At 42.0% G+C, this 20,997-nt stretch overlaps 1 protein-coding gene across 3 annotated transcripts in view; it reads left to right on the top strand.

Annotated features, from left to right (window-relative positions):
• Positions 1-20,790, top strand: part of tmem177 (transmembrane protein 177) — a 29,003-nt gene extending 8,213 nt beyond the window's left edge. Inside the window, 2 exon segments of one of the 3 annotated variants that reach the window (NM_001141299.2) lie at positions 18,526-18,576; positions 19,465-20,783. In NM_001141299.2, coding sequence (NP_001134771.1) covers positions 19,504-20,436 — 933 coding nt within the window. In that variant the 5' untranslated portion in view covers positions 18,526-18,576; positions 19,465-19,503 and the 3' untranslated portion in view covers positions 20,437-20,783. 3 annotated transcript variants of the gene reach the window in all.
• The last annotated feature ends 207 nt before the right edge of the window (positions 20,791-20,997 follow it).

Raw genomic sequence — 20,997 nt, 5'->3', positions numbered from 1 at the left:
GCCTTTCCTCGTCACGCGCTTCAGCGATATTGGACTCACCTGGACTCACTCAATCATCTGTTTATTACCTCCCCTATATTTGTCAGTACCCCAGCTCTGTTCCCCACTGCTGCATTATTTGTCATATGTCCATGTTACCCGTGTGCTGACGCTGTTTCTGTCTTGTTCTACGTCTGTTCCCTAATAAATGTCTGACTCCCCGTACCTGCTTCTCCTGTCCGGCGTCGGTCGTTACAGAATGCAGCAGCTATCACACGAAGCATCGGGGAGCACTGGCGTTCCGGTTAGTGTTGACGTCGGTCCTGAGTTGCCGCCGATGGAACCGGGAGTGCCTAGCCAGCCCTAGCTGGCTCGAGAGGTTTCCTTGCCCGGTTGGCTCAGAAGGCACCCATCCCACGTCGGGCCTCAGCCCGATCGTTAGGTCGTGTTCGCGCAGCCGGCCCATGGGTTTTCTTGTTTTGTAGGTGACGTCAAGCTTGGATTCCTCCGCCGAAGGAACCGGGGGTGCCTAAGCCAGCTCATCCGGCTTCCACGTCCTAGCTGGCTTGAGAGGTTTCCTTGCCTCTGTTGGCTCGGCAGGTTCCCATCCCACGTCATGCTCCGCCGGATCAGCGGGCTTCAATGCCGCAGCGGGATCGACAGGCGTTCTTGCCTCAGCTGGATCGTCAGGCTCCTATGGCGCAGCCGGCTCGCCAGGCTCCCATGCCGCAGCCGGTTCGTGGGGAGTTTACCCCCAGCTGGCTTACGCAGCGCCCATGTCTCGGCCGGCTCACCCAGGTGGGACGCCGGGTGGCGCCCCTAGAGGGGGGGGTAATGTCACGCCTGCTCCCGCACTTCCCCTCTGGCGCTTGAGGGCGCCAGGCTGCCCTGCATTACGCACTCCTGCCACCATCATTTACGCACACCTGCTTTCCCTCGTCACGCGCTTCAGCAATACTGGACTCACCTGGACTCAATCACCTGTTTATTACCTCCCCTATATTTGTCAGTTCCCCAGCTCTGTTCCCCACTGCTGCATTGTTTGTCATATGTCCATGTTACCCATGTGCTGACGCTGTTCCTGTCTTATTCTACGTCTGTTCCCTAATAAATGTCTGACTCCCCGTACCTGCTTCTCCTGTCCGGCGTCGGTCGTTACACCGCAGTATCTCTACTTGCATATCATCATCTGCACATCTATCACTCCAGTGTTAATGCTAAATTGTAATTATTTTGAATCTATGGCCTATTTATTGCCTTACCTCCCTAATCTTCTACATTTGCACACACTGTATATAGATTTTTCTATTGTTATTGACTTTTTGTTTATGTGTAACTCTGTTGTTTTTGTCTCACTGCTTTGCTTTATCTTGGCCAGGTTGCAATTGTGTAACGCCCTGGCCATAGAGGGGTTTTGTTCTTTATTTTGGTTAGGCCAGGGTGTTACATTGGGTGGGCGTTCTATGTTCCTTTTTCTATGTTTTTGTATTTCTTTGTTTTGGGCCGTGTGTGGCTCCCAATCAGGCACAGCTGAAGCTCGTTGTTGCTGATTGGGAGTCACACATAAGGAGCATGTATTTCCTTTGGGTTTTGTGGGTAATTGTTTCTGTTAGTGTTTGCACCTGACAGGACTGTTTGGCTGTCAATTTTCTCATTTTGTTTTGTATAGTGTTCTCTCTGCTATTAAATATTCTATGATGAACACTAACTCCGCTGCACCTTGGTCTACTCTCTCTCACGACAGCCCTTACAAATTGTAAATGAGAACTTGTTCTCAACTGGCCTACCTGGTTAAATAAAGGTGAAATTAAATGTTTTAAATATAAAATGAAAATGGTGACTTTAATAACGCTACCTACATGTACATATTACCTGAACTAACCGGTGTCCCCGCACATTGACTCTGTACCGGTACCCCCCTATATATAGTCTCACTATTGTTATTCTACTGCTGTTCTTTAATTACTTGTTACTTTTATTTCTTATTATCAGTCATTTTTTTAAACTGCTTGTTGGTTAGAGGCTCGTAAGTAAGCATTTCACTGTGAGGTCTACACCTGTTGTATTCGGCGCATGTGACTAATAAAATTTGATTTATGAGATCAGATGATGTTCCTGACACTGTTCACACTGTAACACAGACTATATTTGACTCACAATTCTGGCAGCTTGGAACAGTGTAACTTCAAGGTGTTCTGGTGTTGTTGCATGGTCGAGTGGTGTGAATTTATGATCATAGTTGATCTTGGATTTTAGAGCTGTTGAGTTATATCTAGAACCTGAAAGGGTACTTTGGCTGTCCACATAGCAGAACCCTTTGAAGAACCTTTATTGGTTCCAGGTAGAACTCTTTTTGCATCCATGTAGAACCCTTTCCACAGAGGGTTCAACATGGAACCCAAAAGGGTTCTATGGGGACAGCCGAAGAACCCCTTTGGATTTTGTTTCTTTCTAAGAGTGTATTCATTAAAGAGAAATCACTGAACATACCTTTTATTCATTTTGTATCTTAAAAGTTCCTAGGAATTTATCTTCTTAGGGCTATACTGTTACCTTTAGGTTTATCAGACCAACTGTAAGGGACAAAGGCAGGTTGTTTATACACACACACACACACACACACACACACACACACACACACACACACAGATTTGTACCATAAAGTGGCTAATGGTGGGGAGAAGGCGATAGGAGCAGACCTGTGTCTACAGGGAAGGTGGCAGCGGTAGGAGCGACGTGATTGTGAATAATCTGATGGCGGACAGGTCCTGTGCTGTGCTGCTTGATATCAGGATTGCCTTTATAAATAAGTAATGCGTTAGATGCTGTTCCTGGCTTTTACAAGACTCATTACAGCGGCTAATGGGCATGAAATGGACAGCTCTCTCTCCCTTCTCTTTCGCAGTGTGCTGCAGTTCCTGGAACACCTCATGTTCACTCAAACCTCCCCTTTCCATGCTGAATTACATTAGTGCATGTGAGGCTTCCGGGAACCAAATCATCTATTCCACGCATATTGTTTTCCAGTAAACTGCCATTCCCTTTGATTACTATGTGTATATATAATAGCAAGATACTACATCATTCTCTGTCTTCTAAAGAGATTTTGATCATGAAGATGAATAACAAACATAAACAATGATCCCTTGAGCAAAAAATCATAATCTGAAACTGGAAACCCAAAGGGGTCTTTGAAACCTAAAATAATTCTTCCCTGCTCAATGAATGGAGAAGTACACTATTGATTTAGCTTTTGTAAATTGCTTGGAGGCAATCATGTCAAGGGTCGCTAGATTGATAGATTGGTCTCCACTCAAACTGATTGATTGCTCAACCGATGAAGCAGTGGTGATGGGATCTTAATTTGATTATTGAATTCAAGGTCTTTTTTACGTGTGTGTGGGGGGGGTCCTGGGCTGGCGTGGTTGTACGTGATCTGCAGTTGTGAGGCCAGTTGGATGTACTGCAAAATTCTCTAGAATGACATTGGAAGCGGCTTGTGGTAGAGAAATTAACATTCAATTATCTGGCAACAGCTCTGGTGGACATTCCTGCAGTCAGCATTCCAATTGCACGCTCCTTCAAAACTTGAGACATCTGTAGAATTGTGTTGTGTGATAAAACTGCACATTTTAGAGTGGCCTTTTATTGTCCCCTGCACAAGATGCACATGTGTAATGACCATGCTGTTTAATCCACTTCTTGATGCCACACCTGTCAGGTGGATGGATTATCTTGGCAAAGGAGAAATGCTCACTAACAGGGATGTAAACAAATACGTGCACAAAATTTGAGAGAAATAAACTTTTTGTGCGTATGGGATAATATTTTTAAGCTCATGAAAGACGGGACCAACACTTTACATGTTGCGTTTTTTTATATTTTTTGTTCAGTATATATTTACACACTATGAGGTTGGAATAATAATGTGAAATTGTGAAAATTATGATAATTCCCTTTTAGTGTAAGAGTTTATTAGAAAACAAACAGCCTAAAATTTCTGCCTTTTTTGGTGGGATGGAGTTTTGGCCTGCCTGGTGACATCACCAGGCGGTAAATTAGCTAATAAACCTAAGAAAGAGTCCCAAACCTCTCTGCAATAACAGCTAGTTTTCACTTTTCCCCTCCACACTCAGACCACTCCCAGACAGTCCTAGCAAAGTCTTTCTTGAGAAATTTATCTTTGCTAAGAAGCTATTTTTGTTTGTTTTTTGACCATTTTAATTTAAAACAATCACAGTAAGGTACTTAACTAACTCAGAAATGATTTGATATTGAGATCAATTTTTAACAAGTCTGCATTGGACCTTTAACACTATCACAACATGAACCTTTCCACAAATCATACCTTATTTCCGTGATACCGTGCCTTCAGAAAATAGTCATACCCTTTGACTTATTCCACATTTTGTTGTGAAAGACAGCCTGAATTCAAAATGGATTAAAAAAATATCATTCTCACCCATCTACACACAATACCTCATAATAACAAAGTGAAAACATGTTTTCAGAAATGTTTGCTGATTTATTCAATATGAAATACAGAAATATCTCATTTATATTCACACCCCTGAGTCAATACATGTTAGAATCACATTTGGCAGCGATTACAGCTGTGAGTCTTTCTGGGTAAGTCTAAGAGCTTTGCAAACCTGGATTGTACAATATTTGCAGATAATTCATTTAAAAAATGTATTCAAGCTGTGTCAAATTGGTTGTTGGTTATTTAGCAATGATCATTTTCAGGTCTTGCCATAGATTTTCAAGGGGATTTAAGTCAAAACTGTAACTCGGCCACTCAGGAACATTCACTGTCTTCTTGATAAGCAACTCCAGTGTAGATTTAGCCTTGTTTTAGGTTATTGTTCTGCTGAAAGGTGAATTCATCTCCCAGTGTCTGGTGGAAAGCAAACTGAACCAGGTTTTGCTGTAGGATTTTGCCTGTTGTCACAACGTTGACAGAAGGTGGCGCCTCTCCTCGTTCGGGCGGCGCTCGGCGGTCATCGTCGCCGGCCTACTAGCTGCCACCGATCCTCTTTTCATTTTCTTTTGGTGAGGTCTGTTTTTTGTGTGCACCTGTATTGTGTTAGGTCGTTAGTGGGGGGGTTATTTAGTCTGTCTGTTTAGGTTTGGGGATTGTGCGGGATTGTTTTTGTCTACATTGGTTAGGTTGGGGTTTAGGTTTTCCCTCTGCCATTTGTTTATTAAGGCATACAAGTTTTCCTGGGCTGCGCCCCTACTCTGTTTACGGACTCTTAACTTTTGTTGTATTTCGCCCTGCCTTGCATTTTGTTGGCAGTATTGGACTGATAACTATTAAAACGTGTTTTCACGGACCTTGGTCTCCTGCGCCTGACTTCACCCCTCCTGACTATTTGAATACCCTGACAGCTGTGCTTAGCTCCATTCCGTTAATTTTTTATCCTGAAAAACACCCCAGTCCTTAACGATGACGAGCATACTCAAAACATGATGCAGAAACCACCATGCTTGAAAATATAGAGAGTGGTACTCAGTAATGTGTTGTATTGGATTTGCCCCGAACATACCACTTTGTATTCAGGACAAAAAGTTAATTGCTTTGCCACATTTTTTGCAGTATTACTTTAGTGCCTTGTTGCAAACAGTATGTATGTATGTTATTGAATATTTGTATTCTGTACAAGCTTCCTTCTTTTTACTCTGTCAATTAGGCTAGTATTGTGGAGTAACTACAATGTTGTTGATCCATCCTCAGTTTTCTCCCATCACAGCCATTAAACTCTGTTTCTGTTTTAAAGTCACCATTGGCCTCATGGTGAAATCCCTGAGCGGTTTCGTTCCTCTCCGGAAACTGAGTAAATAAGGACACCTGGATCTTTGTAGTGACTGGGTGTATTGATACACCATCCAAAGGGATATTAAATGTTTGCTTTTTTTTTACCAATAGGTGCCTTTCTTTGCGAATTATTGAAAAACCTCCCTGGTCTTGGTGGTTGAATTTGTATTTGAAATTCACTGTTCGACTGAGGGACCTTACAGATAATACGTGGGGTACAGAGATGAGGTAGTCATTCCAAAATCATGTTTAACCCTATTATTGCACACAGTGTGAGTCCATGCAACTTATTATGTTACTTGTTAAGCATATTTTTACTCCTGAACATATTTAAGCTTGCCCTAACAAAGGGGTTGAACACTTATTTGTACTTGTATTCGTATTTATTAGAATCCCCATTAGCTGCTGCCAAGGGATCCAAACACATTAAGGCACTTACATTACCAGTGGAGATTTTAGCATGTAAATCTTGGTGGGGCAAACTCCCCCCAACATTTGTTGATGCATGCCAGCGAAGTCACTACACAACACTAAACATTACATGAATTGCACTATAACGGTGACAAACACTGCCCACACACTGTTAGCGCCTGCATAAAGCAGTCCCAACAGCAGAGCTTTCTTTTCAGCACCATGGAGTGAATCCTTACCACTGCTACACCTGGCTAGTTCCCAGTTGTCTTGAACTCACTGAAGTCTGAGATTTCCCAGTTCCAAGTTTCCAGCACGGCCAATGTATTCAACCTTTTATGGCCCATGGTGTTGAATGTTTATCCTTTTAAGCTTAGAAATGAGATCCTTAAACCCAGACTTGGACCATACACCCACTCTACTGAATAGCAGGTTAGTGATTGCTTTGCAACGCTTGCAGTTAGCCACTGATTCCTTCCAAACCACTCATTGTTGAATTTGCGATTTCCAACTTGTGTAATGTTTATATCAAATGGCCGATGAGCACCGATACAATTTATCTATAATTTCTCTTCATATGACAAGGGTTGAAAAGGATTTGCCAGTAGATTGTCTACAGGATTCATGATGATGACTGCTTGTCTAGCTTGCTAGCTAACATTTTGAAAGTATGATGTTGACATGATCAGTCCAATCAAAGCTACGGTAGATATAACGTGATTTGACGTAATTTTATCTGTCGCCAATGACCTTGAGCCTTCTTGGATGGGCACTTCTAATGTAACTCTATGGCAGCACTCAAGGGGCTTGAATTTTCTAGCTCTCCCCGTAGATTTTGCAGCGACATAGTGTCCCCGTGAGGGACAGAACACTGAGCCAATCACAGTACAACTAGAAAACCTTACCAACCCTTACGCTCTGTATTTTCCGCTGGCTGGCCCACCACCACAGAAAGCACTGAGCTAAGCTGAAACACCTGCATTATGGAGCTGTCAAACTCAATAAGCAAAAAAGAGGCCATGTTTGTATGCAGCTTTATTAACTAAACGTTTTTTACATTGTTTGCAAACTGATATGTGACATGTATTAATGTCAAAATAACATAGCTAAACAGGTGGGGCTCTGCATATAAAACAAAAGATAAAACAGTACATCATATAACATTATTACACCACTACATTTCTACAATACAAATAGTATAATACCACCATACAACAATATTACAATGTACGTGTGTGTAGAGTGCGTGTGGTAGCACCCTTTGTGTGTGTGTGTGTGTGTGTGTGTGTGTGTGTGTGTGTGTGTCTCTTCACAGTCCCAGCTGTTCCATAAGGTGCATTTTTATCTGTTTTTTCAATCTGATTCTACTGCTTGCATCAATTACCTGATGTAGAATAGAGTTCCATGTAGTCATGGCTCTATGTAGTACTGTGCGCCTCCCATAGTCTGTTCTGGACTTGGGGATTGTGAAGAGACTCAAGACATTTCAGCTTTTCATTTTTTATTAATTTGTAAACATTTCTAAAAACATAATTCCACTTTGACATTATGGGGTATTGTGTGTAGGCCAGTGACACAAAATAAAAATGTAATCCATTTTAAATTCAGGCGGTAACACAACAAAATGTGGAAAGAGTCAAGGGGTGTGAATACTTTGTGAAGGCACTGTATCACTGAAATTAATCAGGGCAAAATGTGTAGAATTGCAGGAACGTAGCTGTAAAAATTTTTTTGGCAGGAAGTCACCTTTAAAACTTACATTTTTCTCTCCTTGGTCAAGAAGGGGGGCAATAAAAAATTTGCCCACTTGGTGCCCCCCCCCCGACCAAATCTCACTTAGGGTCCCCAAAAGGCTGCCTGTACGCATTCTACATTGGTGTGCATAATCTCCCTCTACTGCATGAAAGAATTAAACACATCATTAGCAGCAGTATTCAGATTAGTCAAAAGCTTTCCATCCACTAGTGTTTTGACCTTTATGTAGGCTACAAACACCCAGGCTTAATAAATACTGAAAATCCATAGTCAAATGAGGGAGAGCGCCAAAGGTTACCAATGAGAAGCCTTTGATAATACCAATCTCCATTCGACACCCTGGATTGCTCGGCCAGTGACGTCTGAAAAAACATCAATGACGTTGCCGCCACTGACCCTCAGCCAGGCTTTACATTTGTCACCGTGGCAGCCAGAGCTCTTTTCTCCCATCATTAAAATACATCTTACTCCTTCTGTCCTGCTAGCATGTGTTCCATGTTGCCTAGTGACCTCGTTCAGTGGGATTAAAAGGGGATTACGAAAGGGATGCGGTTTTTAAACTGAACTGGTGTTCATATTCATGCTGGTAGAGTAGAGGGAGGCTGTGGTGTAGTTGTACTCTGGTCTAAAGACTGCTGCAGCAAGCCCAGATCTTAAACCTTTATGTGAGGAACACAAAATCCATTCTATTACCAGCATGTTTCCAGGGAATGGGTAACCTGCTTCTTTTGACTGTTCCCTTTTTAAGGGCCAGGAGATTCTCGAATGTCTGCCAGTGCCAGTTGCCATGGAGACTTGTGTAGGGAAAAGCAAAGAGGAGCTTTCTCTCTTGGAGCTGATCATAGCCTCTTGCTCGTTTTGTGTAGATATACAATGTAATTCTACTGAACATGCCCTACTGAGATTTGATGAATCTCACAGCATCAATGTGTAATGTATGCACAGTTACAATGAGTGGTCTATCTCAAAATGAAATTACATTAGGGACAGATCAGGGCTGGTCCATCTCAAGGTGTCATTAAAAAAAAAAAAACGCCCCTCCCCAACTAAAAAAATATTTTTACATGACCTTGTACTGTAAAATAGATTGAACACCCTCCCCCCTCATATAATTTACTCAAAATAATGTTTAAGACCACAAATAACAATAACTATAGCGACCCTTTGTTTATTTAAAAAAATGTCAGTCGTTTCAGTTCGCTGCAGCCAGCGACTGGAACGAGCTGCAACAAACTCAAACTGGACAGTTTTATCTCAATCGCTTCATTCAAAGACTCAATCATGGACACTCTTACTGACATTTGTGGCTGCGTGATGTATTGTTGTCTCTACCTTCTTGCCCTTTGTGCTGTTGTCTGTGGCCAATAATGTTTGTACCCTGTTTTGTGCTGCTACCATGTTGTGCTTCTGCCATGTTGTGTTGCTACCATGTTGTTGTCATGTTGTGTTGCTACCATGCTGTGTTGTCATGTGTTGCTGCCATGCTATGTTGTTGTCTTAGGTCTCTCTTTATGTAGTGTTGTCTTTCTTGTCGTGATGTGCGTTTTGTCCTATATTTTTAATCCCAGCCCCCGTCCCCGCAGAAGGCCTTTTGGTAGGCCGTCACTGTAAATAAGAATTTGTTCTTAAAACCTCTGGGCTAGGTGGGACGAAATCGTCCCACCTACGCAACAGCCAGTGTAATCCCGTGGCGCGATATTCAAATACCTTAGAAATGCTATTACTTCAATTTCTCAAACATATGACTATTTTACACCATTTTAAAGACAAGACTCTCGTTAATCTAACCACACTGTCCGATTTCAAAAAGGCTTTACAACGAAAGCAAAACATTAGATTATGTCAGCAGAGTACCCAGCCAGAAATAATCAGACACCCATTTTTCAAGCTAGCATATAATGTCACATAAACCCAAACCACAGCTAAATGCAGCACTAACCTTTGATCTTCATCAGATGACAATCCTAGGACATTATGTTATACAATACATGCATGTTTTGTTCAATCAAGTTCCTATTTATATCAAAAACCAGCTTTTTACATTAGCATGTGACGTTCAGAACTAGCATAGTTGTGTGGTTCATTTGTTGTGGGGGTCAATATTTGTGTGGTTGTGGTCAGTAGTTGTGTGGTTGCGGTCAATCATTGTGGTCAGTAGTTGTGGTCAGTAGTTGTGTGGTTCATTTGTTGTGGGGTCAATATTTGTGTGGTTAGTAATTGTGGTCACTCTCTTCACCCACGTCAACATTTTTGCCCTCTGTGTCTGTGAGTATCCATAACAACGGCTCCGTTCAGGCTGCTCAATGATTACATGGAGAGCTGTTAATAAACGTTAGCTAGACACTTTTTGTTACTCTAAACTCTGTCAAACGGCTGTAACTTTGTATTGGTAGAATTCGTAATCCACTCTATCCAATAAGAGGGTTACAGCCGTACTCCTCTATAGAGACAGGCAAACTAGCCAGTTAAGTTATTTATAACACGGAGAATGATTCTGGAAAAGGACAACGCTAGTAAGCATTAGAAATGTTCTCTTTATCATTCTATGTCATCCAGAACGGGAAAGTATTTGAAATCTTAGCGCTAGCTGTTCGGTCTGAAACAGATGAACAAATCAAGGGAATTTGAAAAGCTATGAAGACATTCATTCCTGCGAGTTAAGCGTTGCTAGGCAAGTTGAGTGGTCAGTAGTTCACAAATCATGGGGATTTGTCAAGCTATGAAGACGTTCTCTCTCACCAAGCAAAGCGTTGCTAGGGAACAGTAGTATTGGCAACACTGCTCGCCTATGGCTAAAGCAAGTGTGAAAAACATGCTAACATACAGTGCTTTAATACCAAATAAATGCCGTACTCTGATCCACAAAACGTATTTGCTAGAGTCATTGCCCTTTGTGCTGTTGTCTGTGGCCAATAATGTTTGTACCCTGTTTTGTGCTGCTACCAAATGAACCACACAACTACTGACCACAATGATTGACCGCAACCACACAACTACTGACCACAACACAACTACTGACCACAACCACACAAATATTGACACCACAACAAATGAACCACACAACTACAAACCACAATCACACCACTACTGACCACAACGATTGACCGCAACCACACAACTACTGACCACAACTAAATTAAATCAAATTTTATTGGTCACATACACATGGCTAGCAGATGTTAATGCAAGTGTAGCGAAATGCTTGTGCTTCTACTATCTAACTAGTAATCTAACAATTTTACAACATCTTCCTTTTACACACAAGTGTAAAGGAATGAATAAGAATATGTACATATAAATATATGGATGAGCGATGGCCGAACGGCATAGGCAAGATGCAGTAGATGGTATAGAGTACAGTATATACATATGAGATGAGTAATGTAGGGTATGTAAACATTATATAAAGTGGCATTGTTCAAAGTGACTAGTGATACATTTATTACATCTGATTTTTAATTGGCTAGACATTTGAGCCAGTATGTTGGCAGCAGCCACTCAATGTTAGTGATGGCTGTTTAACAGTCTGATGGCCTTGAGATAGAAGCTGTTTTTCCGTCTCTCGGTCCCAGCTTTGATGCACCTGTACTGATCTCGCCTTCTGGATGATAGCGGGGTGAACAGGCAGTGGCTCGGGTGGTTGTTGTCCTTGATGATCTTTTTGGCCTTCCTGTGACATTGGGTGGTGTAGGTGTCCTGGAGGACAGGTACCGTAATTTCCGGACTATTAAGCGCACCTGAATATAAGCCGCACCCACTGAATTAAAACATTTTTTTTTTTTTTTACATAAATAAGCCGCACATGTCTATAAGCCGCAGGTGCCTACCGGTACATTGAAACAAATGAACTTTACACAGGCTTTAACGAAACACGGCTTGTAACAAAAATAAATAGGCTTTAACGAAACACGGCTTGTAACAAAAAATAAAAATTTAGCAGTAAGCTTTAGTTGTCTTTTTGCACTGAGTCAATTCCTCACGCTGCTGTTTCCAACGTCTTATCATCGACTCATTAAGACCAAGCTCCCGTGCAGCAGCTCTATTTCCTTTTCCAACAGCCAGATCAATCGCCTTCAACTTGAAAGCTGCATCATATGCATTTCTCCGTGTCTTTGCCATGATGAGGGTGACAAAATGACTACCGTAATCAGAATGATGGGAAGTTTGAGAGCGCTCAATTTAATCTAAACAGTAAACAAAAAAGTTGTTTGACCTTAACCCGTTCGGCAATTTCATTGGTCTAATGAAAGCTTCATGCCGCCAAAAAACTGAGCACGTCACAGAATGTGTAAAAAAAAAAAAAAAAAAAATTAAAGCGGGAAAAATCCATATATTAGCCGCGTCATTGTTTAAGCCGCGAAGTTCAAAGCCTGGGAAAAAACTTACGGCTTATAGTCCGGAATTTACGGTAGTTTGCCCCCAGTGATGTGTTGTGCAGACCTCACTACCCTCTGGAGAGCCTTACGGTTGTGGGCGAAGCAGTTGCCGTACCAGGCGTTGATACAGCCCGACAGGATGCTCTCGATTGTGCATCTGTAAAAGTTTGAGTGTTTCTGGTGACAAGCCAAATTTCTTAAGCCTCCTGAGGTTGAAGAGGCGCTGTTGCGCCTTCTTCACCACGCTGTCTGTGTGGGTGGACCATTTCAGTTTGTCTGTGATGTGTACGCCAAGGAACTTAAAACTTTCCACCTTCTCCACTACTGTCCCGTCGATGTGGATAAGGGGGTGCTCCTCTGCTGTTTCCTGAAGTCCACCATCATCACCATATATTCCTGACACCCCACTCCGAGGGCCCTCACCTCCTCCCTGTAGGCCGTCTCGTTGTTGTTGCCCACAACCACACACCTTCTGACCACAACCAAACAACTGCTGACTACATCTAGTGACAACAACCACACAACTTCTGACCACAACCACACAACTATTGAACACAACCACAAAACTTCTGACCACACAAATACTGACCACATCACAACTATTGACCACAACCACAAAACTTCTGACCACACAAATACTGACCACATCACAACTATTGACCACAACCACACAACTACTGACCACAATTACTGACCACAACCACACAAATTCTGACCACAAAAACATAACTACTGACAAAACAACTACTGATCACAACTACTGACCACAATCACACAACTTCTGACCAAAACCACACAACTATTCACCCCTCATCTAAATCACCATAACTACTGACCACCACAATTATTGACCACAACTACCTGGCTACAACTTCTGACCACAACTACTGACCTCAATTACTGACCACAACCGCACAAATTCTAACCACAAAAGCATAACTACTGACAAAACAACTACTGACCACAATCACACAACTTCTGACCAAAACCACACAACTTCTGACCACTCATCTAAATCACCATAACTACTGACCACCACAATTATCGACCACAACCACCTGGCTACAACTACTGACCACAACGTCTGACCACAACCACACAACTACTGACCACAACCACACAACTACTGATCACAAAACTACTAACCACAACCACATAACTACTGACCACAACCACACAACTACTGACAACAACCACACACTGTTGACCACATAACTACTGAACACACAACTTCTGACCACAACCACACCACTACTGACCACAACCACAGAACTTCTAACCACACAACTACTGACCATAACTACTGACCACAACCACACAACTACTGACACAACCACTGATCACTACTGCGACCACAACTACTGCTCTGGTCTGCACTAGCTCTGGTCCAGCTCTAGCCCTGGGCATTGCTAGCTAGCTCTGCCTCACACTAACTCTGGTCTGCGCTCTAAATTATAACTACTTAAATGTGAACATATTAGCCTACAGTATAATACCTACCAACAATAGTTGTAACTCTTGAACCGTTCAAGCTAGATACACCAAACCAACTTCACATATTACATTTATCCTAACTATTAAATTATTTAAAACTTTGATCAACTATAACTATATACATTTGTGTAAAATAACTCAACATTAATTATTGAACCCTTCAAGCTAGACACCAAACCAAATTTCACATGTTCACTCTATCCTAACTTCAAATTCATATTTTTTTAAATCGACTATCACTATATGAATTAACATACATTTGCATAAAATAACACACCAACAGAAACTCTTAAACCGTTCATACTTGATACAACATATCGACTTTCATATGTTCAGGCTTTTCATCTACTTACTTTTTCAACTATAACCAGTCACCACCATTACTACTGCAGACACTATCACTACTATAACCAGTCACCACCATTACTACTGCAGACACTATCACTACTATAACCAGTCACCACCATTACTACTGCAGACACTATCACTACTATAACCAGTCACCACCATTACTACTGCAGACACTATCACTACTATAACCAGTCACCACCATTACTACTGCAGACACTACCACTACTATAACCAGTCACCACCATTACTACTGCAGACACTACCACTACTATAACCAGTCACCACCATTACTACTGCAGACACTACCACTACTATAACCAGTCACCACCATTACTACTGCAGACACTACCACTACTATAACCAGTCACCACCATTACTACTGCAGACACTACCACTACTATAACCAGTCACCACCATTACTACTGCAGACACTACCACTACTATAACCAGTCACCACCATTACTACTGCAGACACTACCACTACTATAACCAGTCACCACCATTACTACTGCAGACACTACCACTACTATAACCAGTCACCACCATTACTACTGCAGACACTACCACTACTATAACCAGTCACCACCATTACTACTGCAGACACTACCACTACTATAACCAGTCACCACCATTACTACTGCAGACACTACCACTACTATAACCAGTCACCACCATTACTACTGCAGACACTACCACTACTATAACCAGTCACCACCATTACTACTGCAGACACTACCACTACTATAACCAGTCACCACCATTACTACTGCAGACACTATCACTACTATAACCAGTCACCACCATTACTACTGCAGACACTACCACTACTATAACCAGTCACCACCATTACTACTGCAGACACTATCACTACTATAACCAGTCACCACCATTACTACTGCAGACACTATCACTACTATAACCAGTCACCACCATTACTACTGCAGACACTATCACTACTATAACCAGTCACCACCATTACTACTGCAGACACTATCACTACTATAATGATTTTCTAAACCATACATACTTTAAAACTGCTATGCTTTAAATAGTAAAGTAAAACTTTTTAAACATCTACCACTACCACAAAAATACTTTAAAAGTGTTAAAGAAAGTCCCACCAATTGTACTTCATGTACAATTATTATCTATACTGAACAAAAATGTGAATGCAAAATGCAACAATTTTACTGAGTTACAGTTCAGATAAGGAAATCAGTCAATTGAAATAAATTCATTGGGTCCTAATCTATGGATTTCACATGAATGATGCAGAGGCACAGCCATGGGTGGGCCTGGGAGGGCAGAGGCCAATCAGAATTAGTTTTTCCCCACAAAGGGGCTTTATTACAGACATAAATACTCCACAGTTTCATCAGCTGTCTGGCTGGCTGGTCTCAGATGATCCCGCAGGTGAAGAAGCCGGATGTGGATGTCCTGTGCTGCCGTGGTTACATGTGGTCTGCGGTTGTGAGGCCGGTTGAATGTACTTTCTCTAAAATTACATTGGAGCCAGTTAAGGTAGAGAAATGAACATTCAATTCTCTGGCAAAAGCTCTGGTGGACATTCCTGCAGTCAGCATGCCAATTGCACGCTCCCTCAACTTGAGACGTCTATGGCATTGTGTTGTGTGACAAAACTGCACATTTTAGAGTGGCCTTTTATTGCCACACCTGCCAGGTGGATGGATATACTTGGCAAAGGAGAAATGCTCACTAACAGGGATGTAAACAAATTTGTGCACAAAAGTTGAGAGGTATAAGCTTTATGTGTGTATGGAAGATTTACATTTACAGTCATTTAGCAGATGCTCTTAACCAGAGCAACTTACAGTAGTGAATGCATACATTTCATACATTTTTGTTTTTGTACTGGCCCCCCGTGGGAATCGAACCCACGACCCTGGCGTTGCACACACCATGCTCTACCAACTGAGCCACAGGGGATCTTTTATTTCAGCTCATGAAACATGGGACCAACACTTTACATGTTGCATTTATATTTTTGTTTAGTGTTTAGACAGTATCATAGGCTTGCAGTAGCTAAAGCTAAATAATAGCCACGCCACACCACACCTTCACAAACGTTTCTAAACTTTATTATGGTAATATCAAAAGTAAGGGTATTTATGAGCAAGCTATTATATTGTGGAAAACGGTATTACAGTTGGAACTTAAATTGGACAACGAAAATGGCTCAACAGAATTAAATATGGTTTAAACCTTCGCAAAAGTTCTGAACAAGATATATTGCAGCAATTACCATCAAAGGCAACTGCCTACCCTACCCAACAAGTGACCAAAATAGGCTAATGTTATTTATTTTTACAACAGACCTACTAATAACCCATCTTAAACTAAATATGGAGCACACAATTAAAAAGACAGATCAAATTTAATTTAGCCAATGAAATGTCAACAGAATTAAACAAAACAGGTTTTGCATATTTAAAAATATGGGATTGATTAATAAATAGGCTTACAATAATAACAATGATATACAATAATAAGAATGATATAACAAATAATTATAAATAAATGTAAGTTCCAAAATTGCATCCCACCTGAATAGGGAGTTGCACAGTAGCCTGGAATTTGGCAATGCCAACGTTCTTCCTATCTTCCACTACAATATTAAAACATACTAAATTCCCCTTATAGTCTTTTCACTATAGGCATGCTCTTTTTCCTCTAACTTTTGTTTTAATTCAATGAAAAAAGCTTCCATCTTCACAATCAACAGTGGCCTAGGCAAAGGCTCCTCTCTCGCTTGCTCTGTCCTAAGCTGGAGGCTCACGTGCTCGCAAGGCATGAATTGTGCTGAAGCACGAATTCTGGGTATAAGCTATGATAGACAGTCTCTCCTGGACAATTTGGCTTGCTACAATTTTATTTACTGGCTTTTCATTTTTTTATTGGCCAAATGCCGCAATTAGCCTAGGCTAAGGGAAACCCTTGTGAATGTTCCCATCAGAGTTGTGCTTCCATCAAATGTACTTGTTGCAGATAGTCTGTGCATACATACGTAGTGCACATAATAACTTTGGGGGTAAAATTCCCATGTAGCGAATAAAAAATACAAGTTAAATGGGTTTCTATGGCATTTTCAACTCTAGGTTAACTGATGGTTTTGTCACAAAAAATGTTGTGTAAGTATAGCGAATGTGCCGACTAAGTAATGAACGTTCCTTGCATCACATCCACCTAGTTACATTTAATGTGCATCTCCTGCATATTCCAACAACACCATAAACATTTCATAACAGCTCACAGACATTTTGGACATTTATTGAGCACATCATTACAGCTCAGGGCCTGAACACACATTCCTACACTGATCAATGTGTGTCTGGCAGTAATAATGCATGAGAAGTGTGTTATGCACACTGTAATTACCCAGATGCATAATGTTGGTAAATCCCCAGAAAAAGAGAAAAGAGCCGGTTGGTAATCAAGCATTCTCTACCCATCAGGCCCACAGCGACAGGCAGCTCCAGCAACAGTCTGGAGAACAGGGAAGAACAGTGATATGGGAGCCTGGAAAGCTAAATGATTCATACCTGGCTATGACTCTGAAAATGTGAGACAAATAGAGAGGATGGAACTTTGATATCATTGTGACAGGGGTTTTTGCATTTTCTCTGTGACACACACACACTAAATATAGTAATATGTGTTATTTATAACAACCCCCATTAGAACACTACAAATGCCTCCGTCCTTCCTTCGGTGAGATCTAATAGGCTGATACTGTGCCTTTGCTTTGCACTTATTTGAAGCAGCTGTAAAATGGAGTAGCCCCTATATTTGAACACTTTACAAATGCCTCCCTCCTTCCTTCAGAGGTCGAACAAGCTGATAATGTACCTTTGCTTTGCACTTATTTGAAGCAGCGGTAAAATAGAGTATGCCCCCTTGTGGTCAAGTGAATAGCGTGACTCGTAAATGAAACTATTCCAGCAGACTACGATAGCAAAACATGAATGCATTACAAATACACTACTTTAACCCACTATACACTGTTTGATATACTTGCAGCGTAAACAGATTGACGCCTTTGTCACTGATTAACGTAGTGACTAGGCATTAACGTAAAAGTGTCGTAAAAACAGTTGCTTTACGGCGTTGTTGCCTTCGTAATAACCGGTTTCCACTATATAGCGCAGCAACAAAGTCAAAATGTCTATCTTACAAATTTATGAAAAATAAAATTAGCTTTTGGTGTTAATTTAAGGTTAGCAGCGTGGTTGAGTTTAGGGTTAAGGTTAGGTTTAAAATCAAATTTTAAGAAGTGAAATTGTAGAAATAGGCGGGGTGTATGACTTTGTGGCTGTGGTAATTAGTGACGACCCTTTTAAAGTCCAGTTGCCCTTACATAGACGTCTATGGCATGTGAGTGATCCAAACGTTTTATGAAACGCAACATTACCTGTTGGTTCAGTGTGTGTTTTCAAGCTGTTAGTATTGCTTCACTTGCCTGGCAGTCTTGCAGAGCTATCGTTATTTTATTGAGATGGCTGTCCTGGCTATGCTAACCAACTAGCCAGCCAGCTAACACAATAATCTGGCTTCTAGTTGCACTCGTCTCCATTGCATTTTGGATTTGACCAACAGGATAACATAATTGCTAATTGGAACATTAGTGTGAGACTTTCTTGTTACATTTTCAGCAGATGCGTTTATCCAGAGCGATTAAGGTTGGCTAAGTACTTTGCTCAAGGGCACATCGACCAATTTTTCAATTGTGTAACTTTTTATTTAACTAGGCAATTCAGTTATGAACACATTCTTATTTACAATGACGGCCTAAACGTTAGTCTGCTCTGGGATTCGAACCAGCGACCTATCGATTACTGTCTCTTAACCGCTAGGCTACCTGCCGCCCATATTACACTATGCACTGTTGTCACCAAGTTCAGATCGTCTGGATGAATTCTAGGACCCCATACATTCTCAACACATCCCTATGCGAATGTGTTGTATGCAATCACAGTAGAATAAAAACAGTTAAGTCCTCATTGTTCCCCAACTTCTCACAGAGAGCAGTGTTTTCCCAGTATTAATTTAGCAGCGGTGGCCCTATATTCATTTAACCCCCCCACCCTTTCCACCACTGCTGGAAAAATATCCTGGGGGAAACACTGGCGAGTATATATTTGTTATTCCTAAAACAAGAGTAGGCCTATTCACTGACAGTATTTTGTCACAACTGATTCAGCCAGGTCAAACCTGCTTTGTCAGATATAAAACCATTAACGTTATAATTCTGTTTCTCTGCAGATCCATCCCTCTGAAGTCTGTGTCTAACAGATTACGACCATGGTGTCTCCATTTCTGAAGTATGCCGTGATGGTACAGAAGTACCGGACGCCGCTTCTCATCGCTGGGTGCGGTGGGGTGTTTGCGGCCCAAATGTTCTACCACTTATTCCCAGAGAACACTTATAGGAAGCTGTATCAGGCCTGGAACAAAGGAGAACCAGCCAGCCTCTCTGAGAAGCTGGAGAGCGTCTTCAAACAGGTGCTGAAGGATTCTGACGTGGGCGCCCCTGATGCTTATAGTGCCTTCGCGTCGTTTGGCTTCCACCCTGTTGGGGCTGGCGTACCCTGGCTTCCCTCCGGTGCCCAGATTGGCATCCCTGCCAACTTCAACAGCACGCTGGACGACCCGGCTGGCATCACCAACCGCACCATACTCATCAATGGTGAGAAGGTGGAGTGGGACAGTGTCATCGGCACGGCCCTGAAGGATGCTCTAGTGTTCTCCCCAGAGGCTCAGAAGTTTGCCGTGGCGAGGGAGGTAGCTCGTCTTGAGGTGGGCGGGCCTGTGCTGAATGCGGCTGTAGCTCCATTCTGCTTGGCCGGAGTGATGGTCTACTCGGTGACCCTGAAGCAGATCTTCAGGCTCCACACTGGGCCTGTGATCTTCAGGGGCGTAGTGAATGTAGTGGCGCTAGGCCTGGGCGCTGTGTCTTACTTCCTGACCTCCGATGCTGTCAGCCAATGGCTGGACTACAAATCAGACCGCCGTGCTGCAGGCCTGTCCAAGATCTATGCCAAGGGAGGGGTGGAGTTCTACAACAAGATCCTCTCCCGGAACAAGACGCTACGTTCGCTGATGGGCCAGAAGGGGGAGGAGATGTACGCACCCAGTGGCAACCTGTTCCCTGCTCACCTGCTAAGACTGAAGCACGCTCCCTACACCTCCAGGAGGGATGGCATTATGGGCCTACTCAAGGAAGAGGAGGCCTAAAAAGGACATTGGAAGCCCAGTAATCTCCGCACCAAGAACCAAATATCACGTGAGCTTTGACCTCTGGCCAGCTACTTGTAAAGTCTGACACGAGACTAGAAGCCCACTGCTGTTTGTACTAGTTTTCCAGCAGGTATTATTTATGAAATCACAATTACTGTGAGAAAAAGGACATTTCAACCACATGTAACATTGCCTGAATAATGACAGTTATACTTGACCTTGGTACTATTGTTTCTCTTATCAGTGACCTCAATTTGAGCACAAATTTGCCTAAAATTGGTATACATGGTGAACCTGCACTTTTGTGTTGTAAAATAAATCAGGGCACAATAAAAATATTTCTTAACAATACCAATTTGACAAAAGGTATGTTATAATGTTTAAACATGTACAGCTGACTTGTGTAAGATGAAATTGTTGTGAGTGTTTAACCACAACAAATAAATAGCCTTTGGCTATTGTGTGAGAGAGACAGTGTGTGTGTGTGTGAAGGGAATCAAGAATCGGCTTGGTTTTAATGAACCCATCTTTTAAAAGCAATTTGCTTGGTGATACAGA

Source organism: Salmo salar, chromosome ssa21, assembly GCF_905237065.1.
Source record: "Salmo salar chromosome ssa21, Ssal_v3.1, whole genome shotgun sequence".
Lineage (NCBI taxonomy): Eukaryota > Metazoa > Chordata > Actinopteri > Salmoniformes > Salmonidae > Salmo > Salmo salar.
The sequence above is the reverse complement of the archived record's forward strand: the minus strand, read 5'-3'. Positions and strand labels throughout refer to the sequence as shown.